Source organism: Ailuropoda melanoleuca, chromosome 11, assembly GCF_002007445.2.
Source record: "Ailuropoda melanoleuca isolate Jingjing chromosome 11, ASM200744v2, whole genome shotgun sequence".
NCBI lineage: Eukaryota > Metazoa > Chordata > Mammalia > Carnivora > Ursidae > Ailuropoda > Ailuropoda melanoleuca.
In genome coordinates this window covers 95,080,858-95,099,615 of record NC_048228.1, presented here as the reverse complement: position 1 = coordinate 95,099,615, position 18,758 = coordinate 95,080,858, and the positions used below count along the sequence as shown (strand labels likewise).

Sequence of the window (18,758 nt, the reverse complement as noted above, 5' to 3'; positions counted from 1 at the left end):
CGTGCATGCATTATGATTCATACAGTCAGATTAGGTCAAGACAAAGTAGCAGCTCTGTTATGCTAATTAATAGCCAGTGGTGTCCTGCTTCAAGTCGTGTATTCATCTGTTGCTTTGTGTATTGCTTTAACAGACAGTGTGTAATGATAAGATGTAGGTCCCTCTGAAACAGAAAATTAATGATTCATTTCCAAGCCACAAAATGAGTAGACAAACATGCTGTGAACATTTTTAATCTGGAGTTATTTAATCATATGGTACAATTACTTCAGATATACTTCATGAATTATGAAATAGAGTTCTTATTATGACAGTAATAATTTCACATAAGAATGTTAATCTACTACAAAGCTGGTTAGAAATACCACTTTTTGTAATAGGTGTTCTTCAATTCTGTAGTCTGTTATGAAATGGTCTCTTTTTCAGTCATACTACTCAAAGATTATTGTGATTTCTGTCAAGATCAAGTGTACAATGTCTTATTGTCATTGAAAAATTGTATTTGTTGAGACTTAATGAGAACATTTACATTTTGTAATGACAAGGAGGATGTAACTTTATTTTCATATTTCCTTTTTGTTGACATGGAAGACTTCATAGCTAGGGTAGGAGGTGTTGTGATTTTTAAAGTCAGAACCAGTTCCTCCTCATTTACGAGCAGAGAAGCATGAATTGTTTTATTAGAGCACAAACTGAGATTAAGATACCTAGGGCTATAAACTTTGCTTGTGTTTTGGACCTGCAAATACACTGGATTTATTGACTTACAGGACCATCGGGCCATTTGCCATCTTGCAGCCAGAATAAATTTTTTTTTCAAATTGTTACTGATTTGGGGGATACTACCTTAAATTCATGCTTATTACATGTCATTTAAAAGCATCTTAAAGTTCAATTTCTTACAGTTTAAACCTCTGTAATTGTTGAGTGTGTTTAGCTTTTTTCAATTTTTGGACCATACGGTTTTAAAAGGCAGCACAAACATGGTTTTTTTTTGTTTGTTTGTTTGTTTGTTTTTGCCTTTTCTCCCCCTGGTGTTCAGGTGTATTTGTGCTGACGGATTTGAAGGAGAAAATTGTGAAGTCAATGTTGACGACTGTGAAGATAATGACTGTGAAAATAACTCTACGTGTGTTGATGGAATTAATAACTACACGTGCCTTTGTCCACCTGAGTACACAGGTAGGAAGAGTAGGAAATTCTGTACCATCAATAGTGTATCTGTTTGAAAGCATCACTGGCAATGTGCTGTATATGTGTAGTAAGCCATTGTATTATTCAATAACTGGTAGGTGTTTTGCAAATTAGATGTAATGTGAGTAACAGACAGTTAAGAGGGTTTTGGCCGCCAAATGAAAGACCAAGCAGGCTCAGAACACAGGCATCTACCTCAAGTCATGCTATCCAGCAGAAAAAGAAGTTATCATTCTGAAGCTTTTAGTCTCACAGTTGCATAATGTTTTTCACGCAAAGCATTTCTCCTGTGCAAACCAACCCACCAATACATAGGTGAAAAGGGGGGCATTTTTTTCACATAGTCAAAACGTAACTAAGCATTTGAGATTACTTGTGTTCATCTGTGTTTCTTCACTAGTGAGTGTTTTCCTCTAGGAACTCATGTCCTTCAAAAAAAACGCAATCAGGAAGATATTGAGCACTTTGGGTAATCATATAATTATCATCTTTTTTTCCTGACATTTTATATCTCGGGGTGACAAATTTCCTAAGTCTTTGTGAACTGGTAAACATCCCTGCACAAACCAATTTGTTGTAAAGGCAACGTCAAGTTTAGACCTGCCTGTTATGTCAGAATATCTGTTTTGATTGATTCTGGGGGCTATGAATAAGAAGCAAAACAGTTACAATCTTGCTTCTGTAATAAACCACTTCATTTTACAGTTGATAGAGAAAAGGAGAATGTTACACATTTTATTTGTAAGAAAAGATGGAGAAGCAGATTCTGCCACTCTATTCAAAATTACCATTTTTATTTTGATGGGTATTTTTCCCTAACCATATATTTCCTTACAATTTTAATCCATAGTTAAGAATATCAGAGGGTAAAATAACTATGTAGATGACTGAGGTTAACATCTCTAAACATGAAAAGATGAGAGCACATCTGTATGATTCACTTTCCCAGGGATTTGTCAGAATCACATTGAAATTTAAGCTTTTATGGAATACTCAAACTTTGCATTTTAATAAGTACTTTTCTTGTTGGGAAAATGCTAGGTAAAATAAAAGAGTTCTGTTTTGACATCCCAGATCTGTTTTGAGTGTCTTTGAACCTGTCTTTTCCATGATATGTTTTTTTTTTTTTACACCAGTGAAGCATATAATGTAATATATTAAGTTTCCAGTAGAAATGTGAACATGTTGTATCATAATTGTTCTGTTACGTATATGCAGCCCTTGGACCTCTTAGTGGCTAGTTTGAATTCCTTGATATTGCACATTAATAAACGATAACAGGTATACTCAATAGGTACCCATCCTAAAACTGTTGGCAAGGGTAGGTGCTACATACCTTTCACATTCACACTGATATTACTTGTGTCACACCTCAGAGACTTGCCCTTGGCCTACATGCAAGATTCTGAAGCCCTTGGAGCTGCCCTGAGACTCTGAGTTTTATTGGCTGAGCTAAGTCAGACTTACACAAGAAGCCCAATGTTTGCACTAAAATCTATTACCTCGTACCTTTTTAGGATGGAGTAATTCTGTTTTCCAGTCATTGTCCTAATCATTATCGAAAGGGCTTAATTCACTTAATTTGGAACCTTTTTGAAACTACACCTACACTGACCTGGACAAATTGGACCCAAGCATTTCAAGCACACTTGGGTTAGCCAATGTGCTCCTGAGCATGGAAACTGAGAATTTCTCTGTATCTCCTGATGAAACCCTAGGCTTGAAAGCACTGTGTATTCAGTTCTTACACACCCATTTTTATGATAATTTGCATCAGATGGCAGACTCTTCTCGGTTGGTTTGGAGGGGTCCACCTGCTTTGGCTTTCTATTTGCTATATGTTATTCCTAATCCATTTCTTTTGAGTCTTGTCTTACCTCCTCTCCCTTCATTTTCCAAGCTTCCTTCCTACACCTCTCCTCTTGAACACATTTTCTCCATCCCAAGTGATTCAGTTCAATGCCTCTTCCTCTGAGAAAGATCATGAAGCCTCATTTCCCTCTGTCAGATCTTTGAAACATATCAAAAAACCCTGAGGCTTTGTAAAACCACTTTTTAGCCGAACTGTGACATCCATAACAGCCATCATGTGGGAATCTGCCATGACTATCTGTCCAGAGTCATTTGGCTCTCAACGAGAACTGAGACTGACATGTTTTTAGTCATAGCTATTGCAAATACTGGTTTGCCGTAATTTGGGCAAAGTGTAAACAAAAACGTTAAACTCAGTAGAAAGCTCACAGCATGCAGTACATGAAGATATTACCACTGTAACGGGGCTGGGTCCTGTGGGCAACAAAGAGTTTGACAGTTTGGCATTAGAGCAGATATCTACATGAGGCACATTTGTAACCCATCCATTAGCCGTAGTATTTTTGTTCATATGAGAAATGAGCTCACTTACAAAATATCAAGCAACCATCTGTAGATTTTGAAATCAGTGGCACATAAGTGGCCTTTAATTATAGGAAAGCATCAATGGTACTCTAGAGTTTCACATCATGCTTCATCCAAGTCTGTAGTAAGGGAGGAATTTTTTTTTTTTTTTTACATAATGCAGCTGTATTGTTTTAGATTTAAGATTGGAATCTGATTAATGAGTAGGAGACCTGGGAAAAGAAACCCCCGCTGTGCTCAGGGAATATAATCATGTTGTCATTGCTTAAAAATCACTCAAGTCATAAGTTGCTTTTCTGTTTGGAGATGTTTTACTCTATACCACCAAAGGCAAACAATGAGAAAGGGAACTGTTTAGCGGAAACAAATAAAACTTCATGGGAAAAGGTTGTAAGTTATTATGGTGAAAGGTTTTATATTTGGCACCTGTGTCAAGAGTCAGAAATGGACATAATGTTGTTAACAGAGAAAATTCAGAGATCTGAAAGCAGTCTGACAGAGAACTCATGATGTGATGGGCAGGCTATAAAACAGAGCTAAAAATACCCAAAACAAAATGAACCACCATTGGAAAATTAAATTTATTTAAACCCTTGTGACCAAAACATCACAGTAAATAGTTATTGATTTATTAAAGGAGAAAACTCGCTGTTCTTTCCTGCTGCAGGGATTGACAACATAAATTTTAAGGGTCAATACTGTTTTTTATTACCTAATCCTTGCTGTGCCTTCCCCACCCGAGCTATCAAAACTATTCTTTTCTACCTCACTCAACCCATTATCTGTCCTTCTAGTTGTATAATATGACTGTTGGTTGCTAGTATTTTTCAGATAAGATTAATTTTTGGGATGTTCAGTTCACTGTGATTTTAAATTAACCTTACTATGCTAAGGATTCAGGAAGTAGAACTCTGGAATTATTACACAGATAATTTAAAAATTCACTCTAGGGTTTTAATTTTAGCTTGCAAGATTGTTTTTGTTTTTAATCATTCCTATGTCCTTCCTAAAAACAGCACATATCTTGGAGCTGTATTTTCCAGGAATCCCTCAAATTACATAAACTCAAAACCTATAAAAGTGAAAATTGTCAATATTTTTTTCATCACTGCAATGTTGACAAACTTGACACCTGTTCTGACACTCTGGTATGAACTTAGGTGTTGAATCGAAAAATATGTTTTTGCAAGTTTCATAAGAGTCAGAACCCTGGATCAACTTTGTCAAGATTATGTTTTTTAACACTGTTCTCATGGGACCATATACAAAGCTATCACAGAATCGATCACCATAAAAACCACAGTAGTATTCATGGGATCATATAAACTCAGTGAATGAAAGCTTCCATACAAATTGGGCATGTAAAGACTTAGAATGTAATCTGTCAAAAATATCCAGACGATTTTAGTTTTTCCATTTTGTACCATTATTCCTCTGTTTTCCAAATCTCCAATGCCTACACACAAACCATGAAGTGCACATCTTAAAAAGTAGAGCTACTGGTTGCCAAATGAACTGGTTAAGACACTGACCTCTCGCTCCCTGTGATGGCGTTGACCTTTTGCCTCATTTACTCCATGTTTGTGCGTCTGGCCCGGCTGTAGGTAAGAAAGCTAAGCCTTGCTTCAGTTTGCTCTCCCCCTCAGCTTCTCTGTTGTTACTGCTGTGCACTGCCTTCGTGTGCTCTGCTGTTGTACTGCAATGTAAAAAGTCTTTTGTCTCTTCTGTCTTTGTCGCTGCCAGCTGCTAATCTGAATGAGGTGGAAAAAGGTTAGTTGCCTTTTAAGTCTATTATGATTTTCATTTTAGTTTCCCTCTTTCTTTTAAAGCTACATAGATTTCATTGTGTGTACGTGGTAAAAGGAATGTTGGCAAAATCTGAAATCAATATGTCAAATCAGTCATTCGGATCCTTGATATATGGATAGCTGTGCCAAACTCTATTAAAAGGGCATCTGAAGTGCACTTTATCAATTTCTAGAAAGCTATGACAGAAATTCTCTGAGTGGGAAGAAGGGTGGCTAAAAAGAAAGACCAATAATTTCTACTGTTTATATGCTTTTACTTTTTAAAGATAATACAAACAAGAATTATTTTTATAATGAAAAACATAGGTCATTCAGTACAGTAGATAGGGTATAGATAGAAAAATTTTTTAAATAGTGGGAATTTTCCTATAACTTTAAACTAACATCTTTAGTAGTTTGAAACACGGAAAACATTGGAAGATGTGTATACATTTGTTAAAACATTTTATCAAATAAATATTGCAAAGCCCAAGAGGTTGATTTTTAGAATCACATTGTCAAAACACATCATAGAATGCCATGAGTATTAGGCAGTATTTTAAAATCATAAAAAGAGCTACATCTAATCATTGACTTCAACATGGTCCATATAGCTCCCCAAAAACATCAGGGCCTAGGAAAGGAAGTCCTAGAGTAATTACAGTGATAGGCATTTCTGGGGAATTATCATGAAATCTTTTTGAAATTCCATCTTAAAGTTTCAGAATTATTACTAATAACATTGGATTTTTACTTACTCAGCTGACCAGACATCTTTGTGCGTCCCATGCAGGCATGGCATTCTAAGAGGAACACAGTATGTGCTTGTCTTGACATTTCCGGTTGTATGCAAAACATTTGCAGTAGGATGATAGGGCTAACATGGAATACATTATATAGCAGCTGTCTTTGTCTCTGCGTACTAAGGTCTTCACTTTTTTTTTTTTCTGTTGCTTTATTCAGGTGATATGCTGTGTTTGGTTACTTACTATGTACAGAGTTAAGTTGAAAAACATGAAAAAAATGGCTGTGTATTTTAGAATGTTAAAATATAGCCTGTGCAGTTCTCAGGGGATTAATGAATCCAATACTGTTCTTGGTCAAATGTCCTCTTTTCTTTTTACAAATACTAAAGCCATTGGTGGTCTGGGACAGGGATGTTTAAGGTTTGGTTCTATCTCAGAAACACAATAGCAATTGTTCTGTTATAGGACTGTGTACTTAAATAGTTATATATACTCTCAGGAACAAGCTTGGCAGTGTGATAGTGTTTTAAATCACCATGTGGTTTCATATGTTGACTAAATTTCATGCTTATGTTTATAAAAGATGCCTTCTATTTCCAAGAATCTGCTCCTGACTGAATTTGCTTGAAAAGCAAAGTATTCTCTATTTTTTAAACTGAAACTAACTAAAAATTAAATTTCAACTTCTTTATAGCAGAGAGTACCTTTCTTAACTAAAAAGAAACTCCATAATTGAGTGACATATTGTTAATTTAAAAGAACGCTGTAGATTTGAACAATAAGGATTTAAGCAATAACTTGTATAAAATGAGAAAACATTAACCCAAGGATACATAATTTTTAAGTAGGGATCCAATTGCAAACCAATGTCTAACTGACCCCAAGGCATGCATTGTGATTTTGGGGGTGGTCCTTCCACTGGAATCAGTCCCTTCTTCTCTACTGCTATCTTCCAATTGGAATCTTTTCACATCCTATAGTGGTTTTGCCTAATCGTTCATGGTAAACAAGCTCTTCTGCTGTCTCTTCAGCTTGCTGTATATAATTGTCTTTTATGTGCATTTGAAAAGAGTAAAGCTGTAGCCATAAAATTCAGGTGCAGCCAAACAATCTATTTTATCTGCACGGGAAAATAAAAGAAAGTGCCTAATCAATGCCTGCACAATTAATTATTTCCCCTGATGATTAGGCAACCTTCCATCATGTAGGGCAGGTGGGGTACTGATGAATTTGCGTAGTAATGGGAAAAGCTCAGGTTTCTTATCCTGGCACTAATATTATCAACTCCGGAGCTCTTGCAGTCTTCCCCCCCCCACCAAGGGAAACAGAGGTAATGACATCTGTCCCACTTCACATAGATGTTTGAGAATAACATGGAAGAATGTATGGGAAAACACCTTACAGTGTTAAATTTCTATACTTCGGAAATACCAGGCGCTGCCATTCTAATGGTATAAGAATTCTTAAGGGAATTTCGATAGAGAAAATCCTACCTAAAGTAAATTATATGTGTGAAGGAAATTTCTCTCCCCATATTTTTCAGTACATCTTTCTCTAAATTATTATTTTGTAATTCTGTTTTCCATGCACATTTCAAATAGAAAGACTTTAGAAATGTCTTTGGTTTTCTTTACCCCCTTACTCAACTTTGAAGTATAAGGAAATATTAAATGCTAAAGAACTCTTGGATTTCAGTTTTAGTGTTCTGGCTTTTTTTTTTTAGGCTTTGTGTATATTTTTAAATTGTTATGCTATCTTAATAACAGTGACTCTTTCTGCTATTAATTCTGCCTCAAAATGTATAGCACTTTATGTCAAAGTCAATATAGCTGCAATCATGCTTACAGTCTGTTTTAACTAGAGAGAATATTCTGGGAGCCTAAAAAGATAATGAGGTTTACCTTTATCTTCCTTTCAAAGCCTTCTTAAATTTCAATCTCAGAAAACATTTTAAAGGTCCTATTTGCTCTTTAGTTAGTAGGCAGGGCCCATTGAGCCCAAAACAACAGTTTAGCTTAACCAAGCCTTATTCAATCTAATTTGGATTTATTTATTTTGAAAACAGAGTTAAATATTTCTACGGTTTCAATAGTTGTTGTAATTGGCTACATTATTTAGCCCCAGTGTTCCAATGAGGAAGTGCTGAAAAACACCTCCTTTTTCGTTTAGTTTGGGGAGAGGCAAGTTTTTCATTTTAAAAATTCAAAAGATATTTATTGAGAAAATACCTTATGCAGGACACTGTGCTAAGCATCAAACATGATTTTGTCAAATGCATAAAACATTAACCTGTCTACCAGGCTAACTGTTTGGCTTTGTTTCTTCACTTCGAGTTCAATTTGGGTCAGTTATTTCACCCGTACAAAGCCATCCTCTCTAATATCCCAAGAAAGTTAGCAGCATAATCTAACTAGATTATTTACTATTTGATAAGTAAAAACAGTCTTTTCTGAATGAAGGTTAATCAAACTTTCTGGCAAACAAAGCATTATGGAGCAACCCATTTCATCTTATTTAGGACAAAATTGAGAACATAAAATGATTTTTTTTTTTGTTTGAAACATCCTATTATCCACATTTATAGAATATTCTCTTGAGTCTTCCTATTTTGAATTAAGATTAACTTTATCTCATGAGGTTACTCTGTAGCAATGTACCCCTTCTGCACATGGCCCATTTTGCACACCTTTTACACCCAGGGGACGTTTATAAGTGACTATTGGATCTTCAAGAACTCATGGCCCCTCAAGATCATTTCCTTATATAGAAATATAAACAGTGGAATTAAGTTTAGAGAAGTGGGGAGGATCTGGGTAGTTTATTGATCATATTTTGGAGGTCAGTGAATTTTCTAATTGATAGGATGAATTTCAGTATAGTGAATACAAATAAGAAAGTATCATATTATTAAAAAAATCCTCAGGAAGAGTTGGCTGTTTAAAAAGAAGGAAGGAAGGAAGGAAGGAAGGACAACACACTCTTAGAGATTAATAATCAATTATTACCATCATCATTGATAAGGATACTGAATATTCAGATTGGAGACGAGGCGTCTGTTCCTGTTAATGTGCTCTGATGCCTGGGATTATAACCTTGCGCAAAAGATGTAACAAACAGGGCTGGACTGGTTCCGCAAAAGAGGAGAAAATAGAAATGCTTTTCTTTCAGGTGTAGTTCAGTGAACAGTTCCTGGGATGACTCCCATCATCCCATCCCGCCCTCCCCTCGGTTCATCCACCTCCTTGCTACACTGAAAGATCTGTGGGAGGAAAGAGAATGTTTTTCTTTACACGAATAAAGAACAAATGTGAAATGCACAATTTTTTTTTGAAGGAATTGGAAGGAATTTTAAAATGTTGGTCATGAGAAGTGTTCAGGTCTGTTTATCTTACCTTTCTCAACCATGCCACTTGAGTGTTGACACTCATACTTCTACCATTCCTGAATTTACACTCTCTGTTTCCAATCAGAATGGTCATTCTTTGGCAGATGAGATGACAGGGATATCAGAGAGTCAACAGGCTATGCATCTAGACCTGCCTGCAAGGGCGCACCTCAGGCTGAAATAGCAGAATGCAAATCTGCCAGTGGGTTTCCTTATTCTTTGTTCTTCCTTACATTGTTCTGTATACCACCTGGGTCTCCTTCATTAATGTTTTTAGGGTTTTTTTTGCTTTGAAAAGCAATCAAGTAAATGCTGTTTTTCACATTTTTCAACAGCCATCAAGTATCTTGTTTGTGCCAGGCAATTTGCTAGTCTATGGAATGGGAATGAGGAGGTGTAAAAATATAAATCAAGGTATCCTTTGCCCTCAAGTAGTGTACTTATCAGAAATTAAATCTCATTTATTTCGTCCAGTAGGTTACTGTTTTTGATACCTTCCCGTGCTGTGCCAAGAAAGGTAAAACTAGTACCATTTATTCAGGATTTTCTTGAGCCACGCAAGAACTCGAAAGGCACATATTTGAAGAATGATGTTTTTGACCCTCCAAAATTCTTGTGTCCTGGGATTCAAGCAGATTTCCTCCCTTGTCACAAGTATATTTGAAAATGTTATAACAGATTAAGTTTAACACTAGAATTCTGGTTCAGTTATTCAGATTGTTGTCAAAAGTTCCCTTTCTATTACTATCAATATTAATGATCCTATTGTATTTTTAAAAAAGCAAGTTTGGTAAGAATTTATAAACAGTAACAAGAACAGCCTACACTGTCAGCCCCAGAACCCTCCTCTCCCCCTTCATACATCCGTGACTCCCAGGATGGACTCTTGAGACTATTTGGGGGTTTCAGAGAAAAAAGAAATGAAATCTTGTTATGTTAGCAAGAACTAGCAATGGCTAAGTGTTTCAGCAATGCTGTGTACTCATATCTAACATTGTTTTTATTGTAGAAATCCTCAACCTGAATTTATAACTTACAACTTAACTTTTGGAAAAATTAAAATGAGATACTTCCTAAATCAAATGTACTTTTTCCTATTGCTTTATCAGTATAAAACAAATAAGTATTTTAACCAGAGTGATCTGAAGTTGAAAAATTTCAGAAATGCTAATCCAGGGACCAAATAACCAACCTCTTTTCTGCTCAGCAGGCGTTGAGGACTGAATAAGCCCAGGTGAGACATGCTGTTGCTCAAATTTCTTGGCAGATAGATATCAACTAATTGTCCATCTGCTAACTCTTCATAAATATCTTCTTCCTGAAAGCATAGTTTACTTAGCAAACAGAGGAATCCCTTTAGGGGTAATAATGAATTTGGGGACTGTGTTGTATAGTTTTTAATAACAAATAAAAGTAGTAAGTCATTCAGCCAGTTTCTAAGCCCGGATGCTGTCCATATTTTAATCACTAAATGAAACCCAAGGAATACTGGAAATTTTTTTTCATCTCATTTTTCCAGATTGTAACTTCTCCAGAGCAAGGACTTCACCATGCATCATCATGCATGTCCTTTAATCATTTGCTGGGTCTATCTCAAAATATTTCTTCCCAATATTTTATTATGAAAATTATTAAACTAAAGCAGCTTTGTATTTTGATCAAATAAGAAATTCTCACTCCAGGGTACTTGTGAATTAATCCTATTATTAGTAGTTGATTTCCTTTTACACTATACTTACTAGTTTTAGAAAACATTTAATGTTAACTCCCCTGGGCTGCATAATATCTTTATTATTCATTGATTTGCCAAAGAATCACTATAGCTAAAAATTTTCAATGATGCCATGAGTCGAACCAGTATTTTTTTTAAGAAAAAGCATGTTTAAGAAATTTGAATAGGTGAGGGAAATGTAAATCATTATTAGTGACAAGATTCAACTCAGATATCCTACAGTTATCATGAGCTTTGATGTCTTTGAGATAATTTAAATTAATAAGAAATATAATTATTTTTAAATTAATAATGATGTAGATGGTTGGTAGTTATTAATTGTAGCTCTCTGCAAAGTTCAAGCCAATCTCCGTATTCATTGTAAAGTTGCTGAAACAAGACATTGAACTTACTTTTCTCCCTCTCTACAAGACACAGTTGCCTGAGTGTCTCTTGGGTTTTGTCCTTTAATACCCGAAGGGGTCCAGGCTGTCTGTCCTGCAAACCCTAACTGTTAACACCAGTTCCCCTTGGAGAGAGACTGAAGGGTTTGGTCCAAGTCCACCCAGACTCAGTTGTTTACAGAGAGACTTCCAGCCCCTGTGGTAAATGTAGAGCGTACTTGCTCTGCTGTGCTCTGTTGGACCTTGACTCTTTCGCCGTGCAAAGGCCATGGTCATAGGTTACTTTCTGTCCTTGTGCATCACTTATTCCAAACTCTGTTGGAGAATCTCAGAGACCTAAAAGAAAATTTTAGACCAAGGAGAGGACAGCCACATGAAATGAAATAAAAAATGAGACTTAAGAGCCAAAAAGAAAGAAAAGAAATAATGGCATGAATTGAAAGTTTTGTTCCCCACTATAATCCTCTAATAATTTAGCATTTACCACCTGTATTGGTTTTCTAGGGCTACTATAACAAAGTACCACAAATGAGTGGCTAAAACAACAGGAATTCAGTGTCTCACAGTTCTGGAGTTTAGAAGTCTGAAATCAAGGTGTCAGCAGAATTGGGTCCTGAGGGAATGATCCCTTGTGGGCTTCTCTCCTTGGCCTGTGGATAGTAATCTTCTCCTTGTGTCTCTTCAGTCCTTTCTCTCTTCCATATTTCCCCTACTTATAAGAACATCAGCCATAATGGATAAGGGCCCACCCTGATGAGTTCATTTTAATTTGATTACGTCTGCAAAGACACCATCTCCAAATAAGGTCACATTCTGAGCTACTGGAAGACTCCAACATATCTTTTTTAGGGGACAGAGAGGAACACAAGTCAACCCATAACACCACATCACTATATTTTAAACTCTTGATTTTGCCCCAGAAAACCTGGTCATTTCAGTGTTTTCTATGTCACTGAAAGGTACTTCCAAATATACATACCAGAAACCTGGAAGTCTGAGACAGCTCCTTCTCTCTCCCCTGCTCTCATCCAACCCATCACAAATCCCCATAAATTTTGTTTCCTAAGCATCTCTCCTGTGCATCCATCTCATCTATCACCACCTGAGTGCAAGCTGAATCATTTATTGTGTCCATTTTTATCTGCCCTTCTGCAGTCCATCCTTCAGTGGAGCCAGAGTGTTCTTCTCAAATGAGATTATCTCATCTTTTCAAAGTGCAGATATCATCTGATCATCCCCCAACTTAAAAACCTTCTTTGGTACCCATTGCTCATGGAGTAAAGACATTCTACCACATGGCCCCTGCCAACCTCTGTGGCCTCCTCTGGTAACTTTTTTTCCCAGGCTCACTCCCAGTCTGTCAGAGCTAAGATTTTCCATGCATATAGCCTCCTGCACAGAGCTTCTGCCACTGCTCTGCGCTCCCCCTTCACCTTTACCTCCCAGTCTCGCTTCTTCCGAAACACCTCCAGCATGGTCTTTCCCCCTCCTAGAGCACCAGGACATGTTCTGCTTAGCCTTTATCACACAAGCAATTTTGTAGTTACTTTTGAAATTATTGATTAATACCTCTCTCCTCTTCCTCTCGTGTATGAGCTCCATGCAAATAGAAATATCATGTTGTTGTTGTTGTTGTAGTTATAGTTCACCATTTTACTCCCAGCCTTAGCACTGGTCCTCATACAGAGTTGACGCTCACAACGTATGGTGATGTTAAAAATCTGATTTGTTATCATTATCATTAGAAAAAGCTATAGGGAGATCACTCCATATGGTATCATGGACGAAGTTTGTAGAATAGCTCGGAAACTACTTCAGTAAGTTTGGTAATAAGAAATGTAAACAAAAGGATACGTTAAGATGCCAGAAGTATAAATTCAGATAAAAGGAAGGGCCCCCTGTGTCTAAGAAGGAAGGAACATTAAAATCAGCTAGGTTCATAGATCTGAAAAGAAGCAGGAGGCATTCCAAAACTGCAGGTACACTTTCCCATAACAACCGCCAAAGTGCATGGGAATTTCTGCCTCATTTTAATAATATCACAGTATCACAACCTTGAAGGGTTCTGGGCACATGCTGACACTTTGTTCTTGCCGCTGAATGCAATAATGTTTTGTGCAGCTCAGGGTGACTCCCTCTGCTGACTTGCTAGCTACATTATCCATCTTTGTAGAAGCTTCTTCTGTTTGTTGTTGTTGTTGTTGTTGTTAAGATTTTTTAGAGCCACAGTTGATCTTACACAGCTTCCATTCCTGAAGATCATTTTACCAATGAAGAATTGGGTCCCAGAAAAACAACAACAACAAAACCAGTTTACTTCCCTATAACCAAGCCACTGTTCAATACCAAATAAGTTGCAGAAGGTCATTTTAAGCAATAACTCAGCAACCCAAATATCATCTCACCCATTAAGAGTACTTAACTCCCTAGGATCTCTTTATGCTGGCTCACTCCTCACTCCAAACAGAGCATTAATTCTGATGATCTTACTTCTGCTGTTCCATCTACAAGGTGACCGTAACATTTATCATTCAAGTCAGGGCATCTGTGTGAGTGCATGGGGACACTACTGATAATTACCTTCAGACAGCAGGTGTAAACCAGGACTGTCGTGAGCAAGCCAGGATATGTGGTCACATAACCACTATATCAAATTCTTCAGAAAAATCACATTTACAAGTGTTCAGTAAGTAGCGATCATGTTTCCTCCTCGAGAGTGGGGTTTGAGGAACCATTCCCTTTTAGGGGAGGGGGCATCACTCTTGCCTTGCTCTCTCACAGCTCATACCAGTATCACTGTGGAACTTGGCCATTTCCAGTCCTACTCTCTGCCATACTTACCTGATAGGTACAATCAGGAAGAAGTGATCCAAGAACCAGATGTCACTTTCTTACAAAAAAGACACCTGTTTAGAAGATGTGATACCTTTACTTCACAAGTTATAGCAGATCATTCATTAGCCTCTGTTATTCTGAAGAAATACCATAGGCTTCCTGTTGGACCACTTTCCATTTCTTCTCCAAAGCTTAGATCTCTCTCTCTGTCTCTCTCTCTCTCTCTCTCCTCACACACACACACACACACACACACACATCTTCTTTTAAATTCTCGCGGAAAGGAAAGGAAAGGAAAGGAAAGGAAAGGAAAGAAAGAAAGAAAGAAAGAAAGAAAGAAAGAAAGAAAGAAAGAAAAGGAAAGAAAGAAAGAAAGAAAGAAGCTTAAAACTGCAAGCATAAGGCAAATTAAAAGTGGAAAAATCACACTGGGGACTTCTAAGGGTACAGAGATGAAAGCAAATAAAAAATAGGATCTCCTGGGATTTAGCAGAGTGAGTTGGAGCGAAATTATGGAGCCAGTGTTTGTCTAGACCCCTGTCTCTTGAGGGGTTCATGGGCACTGAAATTTAACCAGTATTCAACTGCATTGCCCTTAACCACTCTAGTGAGCTGACTTATCTTTCCTGCTGCCATGTTAAAAATATAAAGACCTGCTTACAGGATAATAGATTACAACACTAACTATGTGTAGTAGAATAAAGAACATTTCCACCTTTCGTTTCTATCAGCTCACGCTCTGTCATCTCAGGAAGGGAGCTAGACACGGATGATAACTGTCTCAGGCAAGCCCTGGACCACCAAAACAGCAAAGACAGTGCCTTGTTTTCCATTATTCTCCCCTGATTTTTTTCACTAATTCAGTATTAGTTCTAACTACATAATACCAAAAAAAAAAAAAAAAGAAGAAGAAGAAGAAAGAAAGAAAAGAAGGAAAAGGAAGAAAAAATGCATAATGTCCACTCAATATTGTGAGTTTTAAGAGAAATTTTCAAAAGTAACTAAAAGCATATGAGTGAATGACTTTTAGTGAACTTTATTTCTATTCTTCATGGGAAACCAGTGAAGTTTTCAAATGTCCAACTTTTCTTTACTGGTTGAGAAGGAGATTTAAATAAATTTCTGCATTCATCTGTGGAGCTTTCTACAATTCCCATCTTATATTAAGCTCCTCAATTTCACCACTGTGGGAGAGTATTTGAACTTTAAAAGCTGCCTTCCCCCAAATACAGCAGAATCCAATATAACTCAAAAAAATTCAAGAAATAATCCAAAGAAAACATTTGTTTTAATAGTTGGCCAGAGAAAATTTCAAGTAATACTTAAAGGAAAGTCATAAGCTATGTATTATTAAAGGTGGGTGATTAATTATTAGGCAAAAATTAAACAGAAAAATATCTAAATGTTAAAATGAAATCCGAGTTGAATATAGGTCAATAAGATAGAATTCTTGCATCTTTTTTCAATAACTATTACTTTAGTATGCCATAATATCATGCTTTATAGAATTATGAAGTCAAATATGCCAAGAATACTGCTGTCAGTGATCTTCCAGTCAAAGAAAGGGACTGAGGTAAACACCATTATATCCATTACATCCAAAAGACTGCAGCCCTATTACCTTTCCTTATTAAGTGGTTGTCATGAACATTAAGTGACTCCGTATTTGTACAGTGTTTAAAACTGATACATCGTAGTAAACACCATGTAGATATTTATTAAGTCCGTAAATAAATATATACAATATATGTGCCATAAGATAGGCACGGGCAAACATGACATGTAAAAATTGTAGATCAATAACAAATGGTTGAAAAGATCCAGGAAGATTTCATAAAGAAGGGATATCTAATGGATGGAAAAATTGAAAACAGAACTTATTAAAGTTACTAAAATCACAGGAAACACCATTAGCCCAGACAGCAACTTGAACTAAATTCATAAAATCATGAATAGACACAGAAGACAAGTATAGCTTGCAAGATTTGGCTTTAGAAGTGAGGTAGGCAGTAACGGATGAGAGGATGCTTTTGTGATATTTGTTAGTATTATAATATTGGTGACACTTAAAGGGAGACAAATCCTCTTTGAAGTAATCAACCAGTCTTAACCACAGTCAAATGTGTAGCTATGTATTGGTCACAAAGAACTATCATACATGACTTCAGCGGTGGTTAATAGCTGTGCTATTCTTATAAGATAGATTCCTTATAAAATAAGAAATATTACATGCTTATTTTATAAGGAAAAACTATCAATAGTTTGTTTTGTTTGCATTAAAATTAGCATGTTCAGTTTTAAAGCTGTTGATTACAGAATGGCCAATCTGTTTAGCCAAGAGTTTCTTAGAATCATCTCCTTTCTCACTCCTTTCCACATTAAGTTTATGGAGAAACACCTGGTGGAGAATAAAGGGTCAACTCTAATTTCTTCTCTTAGAGGTGAATTTCTCTTTCTATGTTCCATCTCCAGCTCAGACTTTCTCTACTGGTTGATTGGGAGCTGATCGAGGGCAGAGTCCATTACATCTGTCCTTGTGGCCGCAGAATCTAGCACAGCCTCATATAGTAAATCCTTAACAACTGTGGCTTAGGTCAGCTTGATTGAATTGGATTGGGTTGGGTTGGGTTGGATTGGATTGGATCCAAGTGAATAAGAAGTCAAACATTTCCCCTTTTCTAATAATTTTTAAAACAATTTCTTATTTGCGTATAAAATGAAAAATACATAGAGTACTTTTATTTATTATGTATCTTAAATGGTCCCTCTCTATCATCAGTTATTACAAACTGTCTTGTCTGTAGACTAGTGTAAACAGCCTGTATCCAACCAAATAGATTTGATGAGAAAACTAAAAATGAATTCATCATGGTAGGCTGATAAATTATAATGAATGAATTCCATCAAGGGGTATTACTTAAAGTAAAACTAATTGAGAGTGAAAAGCTTTAAATAAACCCTGTTTACAAATAGCTCATCGTGTAGATGTTGTTGCTGTATCTTAAACCTAGAGACACAGATAGACTTCTTATAGAAGAAATATATGAGGCTTTCAATGTAATTAGTTCACTTTAAGAGACAGGAAAAAGTCTAACTTACCCTACACCAAACCGGTAGAATAACTGAGTGCATTTACATATTTGCATCATGGATACAGATCTTAAAGTGTAGATAATATGCCACATTGAGTTGCTAAGCAACTCTTTCTACCAGGTAGCAAAGTTTTTCCTTAAAAGGACAGTCTTACAACAAAGAAATGTGCTACAAACTCCTGATTTTTAACCAATGCTGTTTAAATCCACACATTTTCAATGAACGAAAGTTCTAATAGTTTCTTGTAAATGAACAGTGCCCTGTAGCTCTCCCTGTATTCATTCATTTACTATATATAACACAATTAAAAAGTGATTTAGAGGTAAGGTAGCAAAGAGAAGAACTGTTAAATTTTAAATCTTTCTAGTTACTTATTATCTTACACAATGATTGGGAAGGTCTCACTGAAAATCATATTTGGCCTAACACAAAATAGACCGGATTATTTATAACTGAAGACATTTCTTAAGAGGTTTTCAGATACATAATTCAACATAGGGTGTCTAGAATCTGCATGATTATGCTTTTAGCTCTCATGTATTGATAAAATTTATTCTTTATGAGCTAACTGAAACTCAGGGAAAAAAAGAAGTGTATGTCCTTATTCCCATTGATTCTTCTTTTGCTTTTTTCTATGTTAGTGGGTGTAACTAAGGAGTATTCTGTTGAGCTGTTGCAATTAAGTCATAAGAGGGAAACAAAGTCTTTTTCTTCCGGACTTAATATGACCTTGGAGACTATGAAGATATGGGGATTATTTTTCCAAACATAAAACAACAGAATAGGCCAGACATAAAGGGGTACATACCAAATTATTTTATTTATGTCACATTCAGAAGCAGACACAACTAATGTTTGGTCCTGTTTAGATAGTGGTTACTTACCCTTGGGGTCAGGCTTCTGGGATGCTGGTAAATGGTGTATTTCTGGATGTGGATGCTGGTTCCGTGAGTGGGTTCAGTTTGTAAATATCCACTAGCTATTCATTTATCCTTGGGGTATATGCTGTACCTCAATAAAAAGCCCCAATTAGCATAAATAAAACAACAGAAAGGAAAAGCATCCAGATTTCCTTTTCCTCATTCCAATAGTATGTTCTAAAGGGGCTCATATTAGTTACAAACCACAACAGTTGTGTTGTCCCAAATCATAAGCCTGTTTAGCAGCATAACCAGCATTTTGGATCCTCTGATTGCGTATCTTGTG

At 36.3% G+C, this 18,758-nt stretch overlaps 1 protein-coding gene across 4 annotated transcripts in view; it reads left to right on the top strand.

Moving 5' to 3' along the window:
* Window positions 1-18,758, top strand: part of SLIT2 (slit guidance ligand 2) — a 310,878-nt gene that overhangs the window by 265,796 nt on the left and 26,324 nt on the right. For all 4 annotated transcript variants that reach the window (XM_011221190.3, XM_002916360.4, XM_019796534.2 and 1 more), the window contains one exon: window positions 1,043-1,182. In XM_011221190.3, coding sequence (XP_011219492.1) covers window positions 1,043-1,182 — 140 coding nt within the window. The remainder of the gene's footprint in view (window positions 1-1,042; window positions 1,183-18,758) is intronic.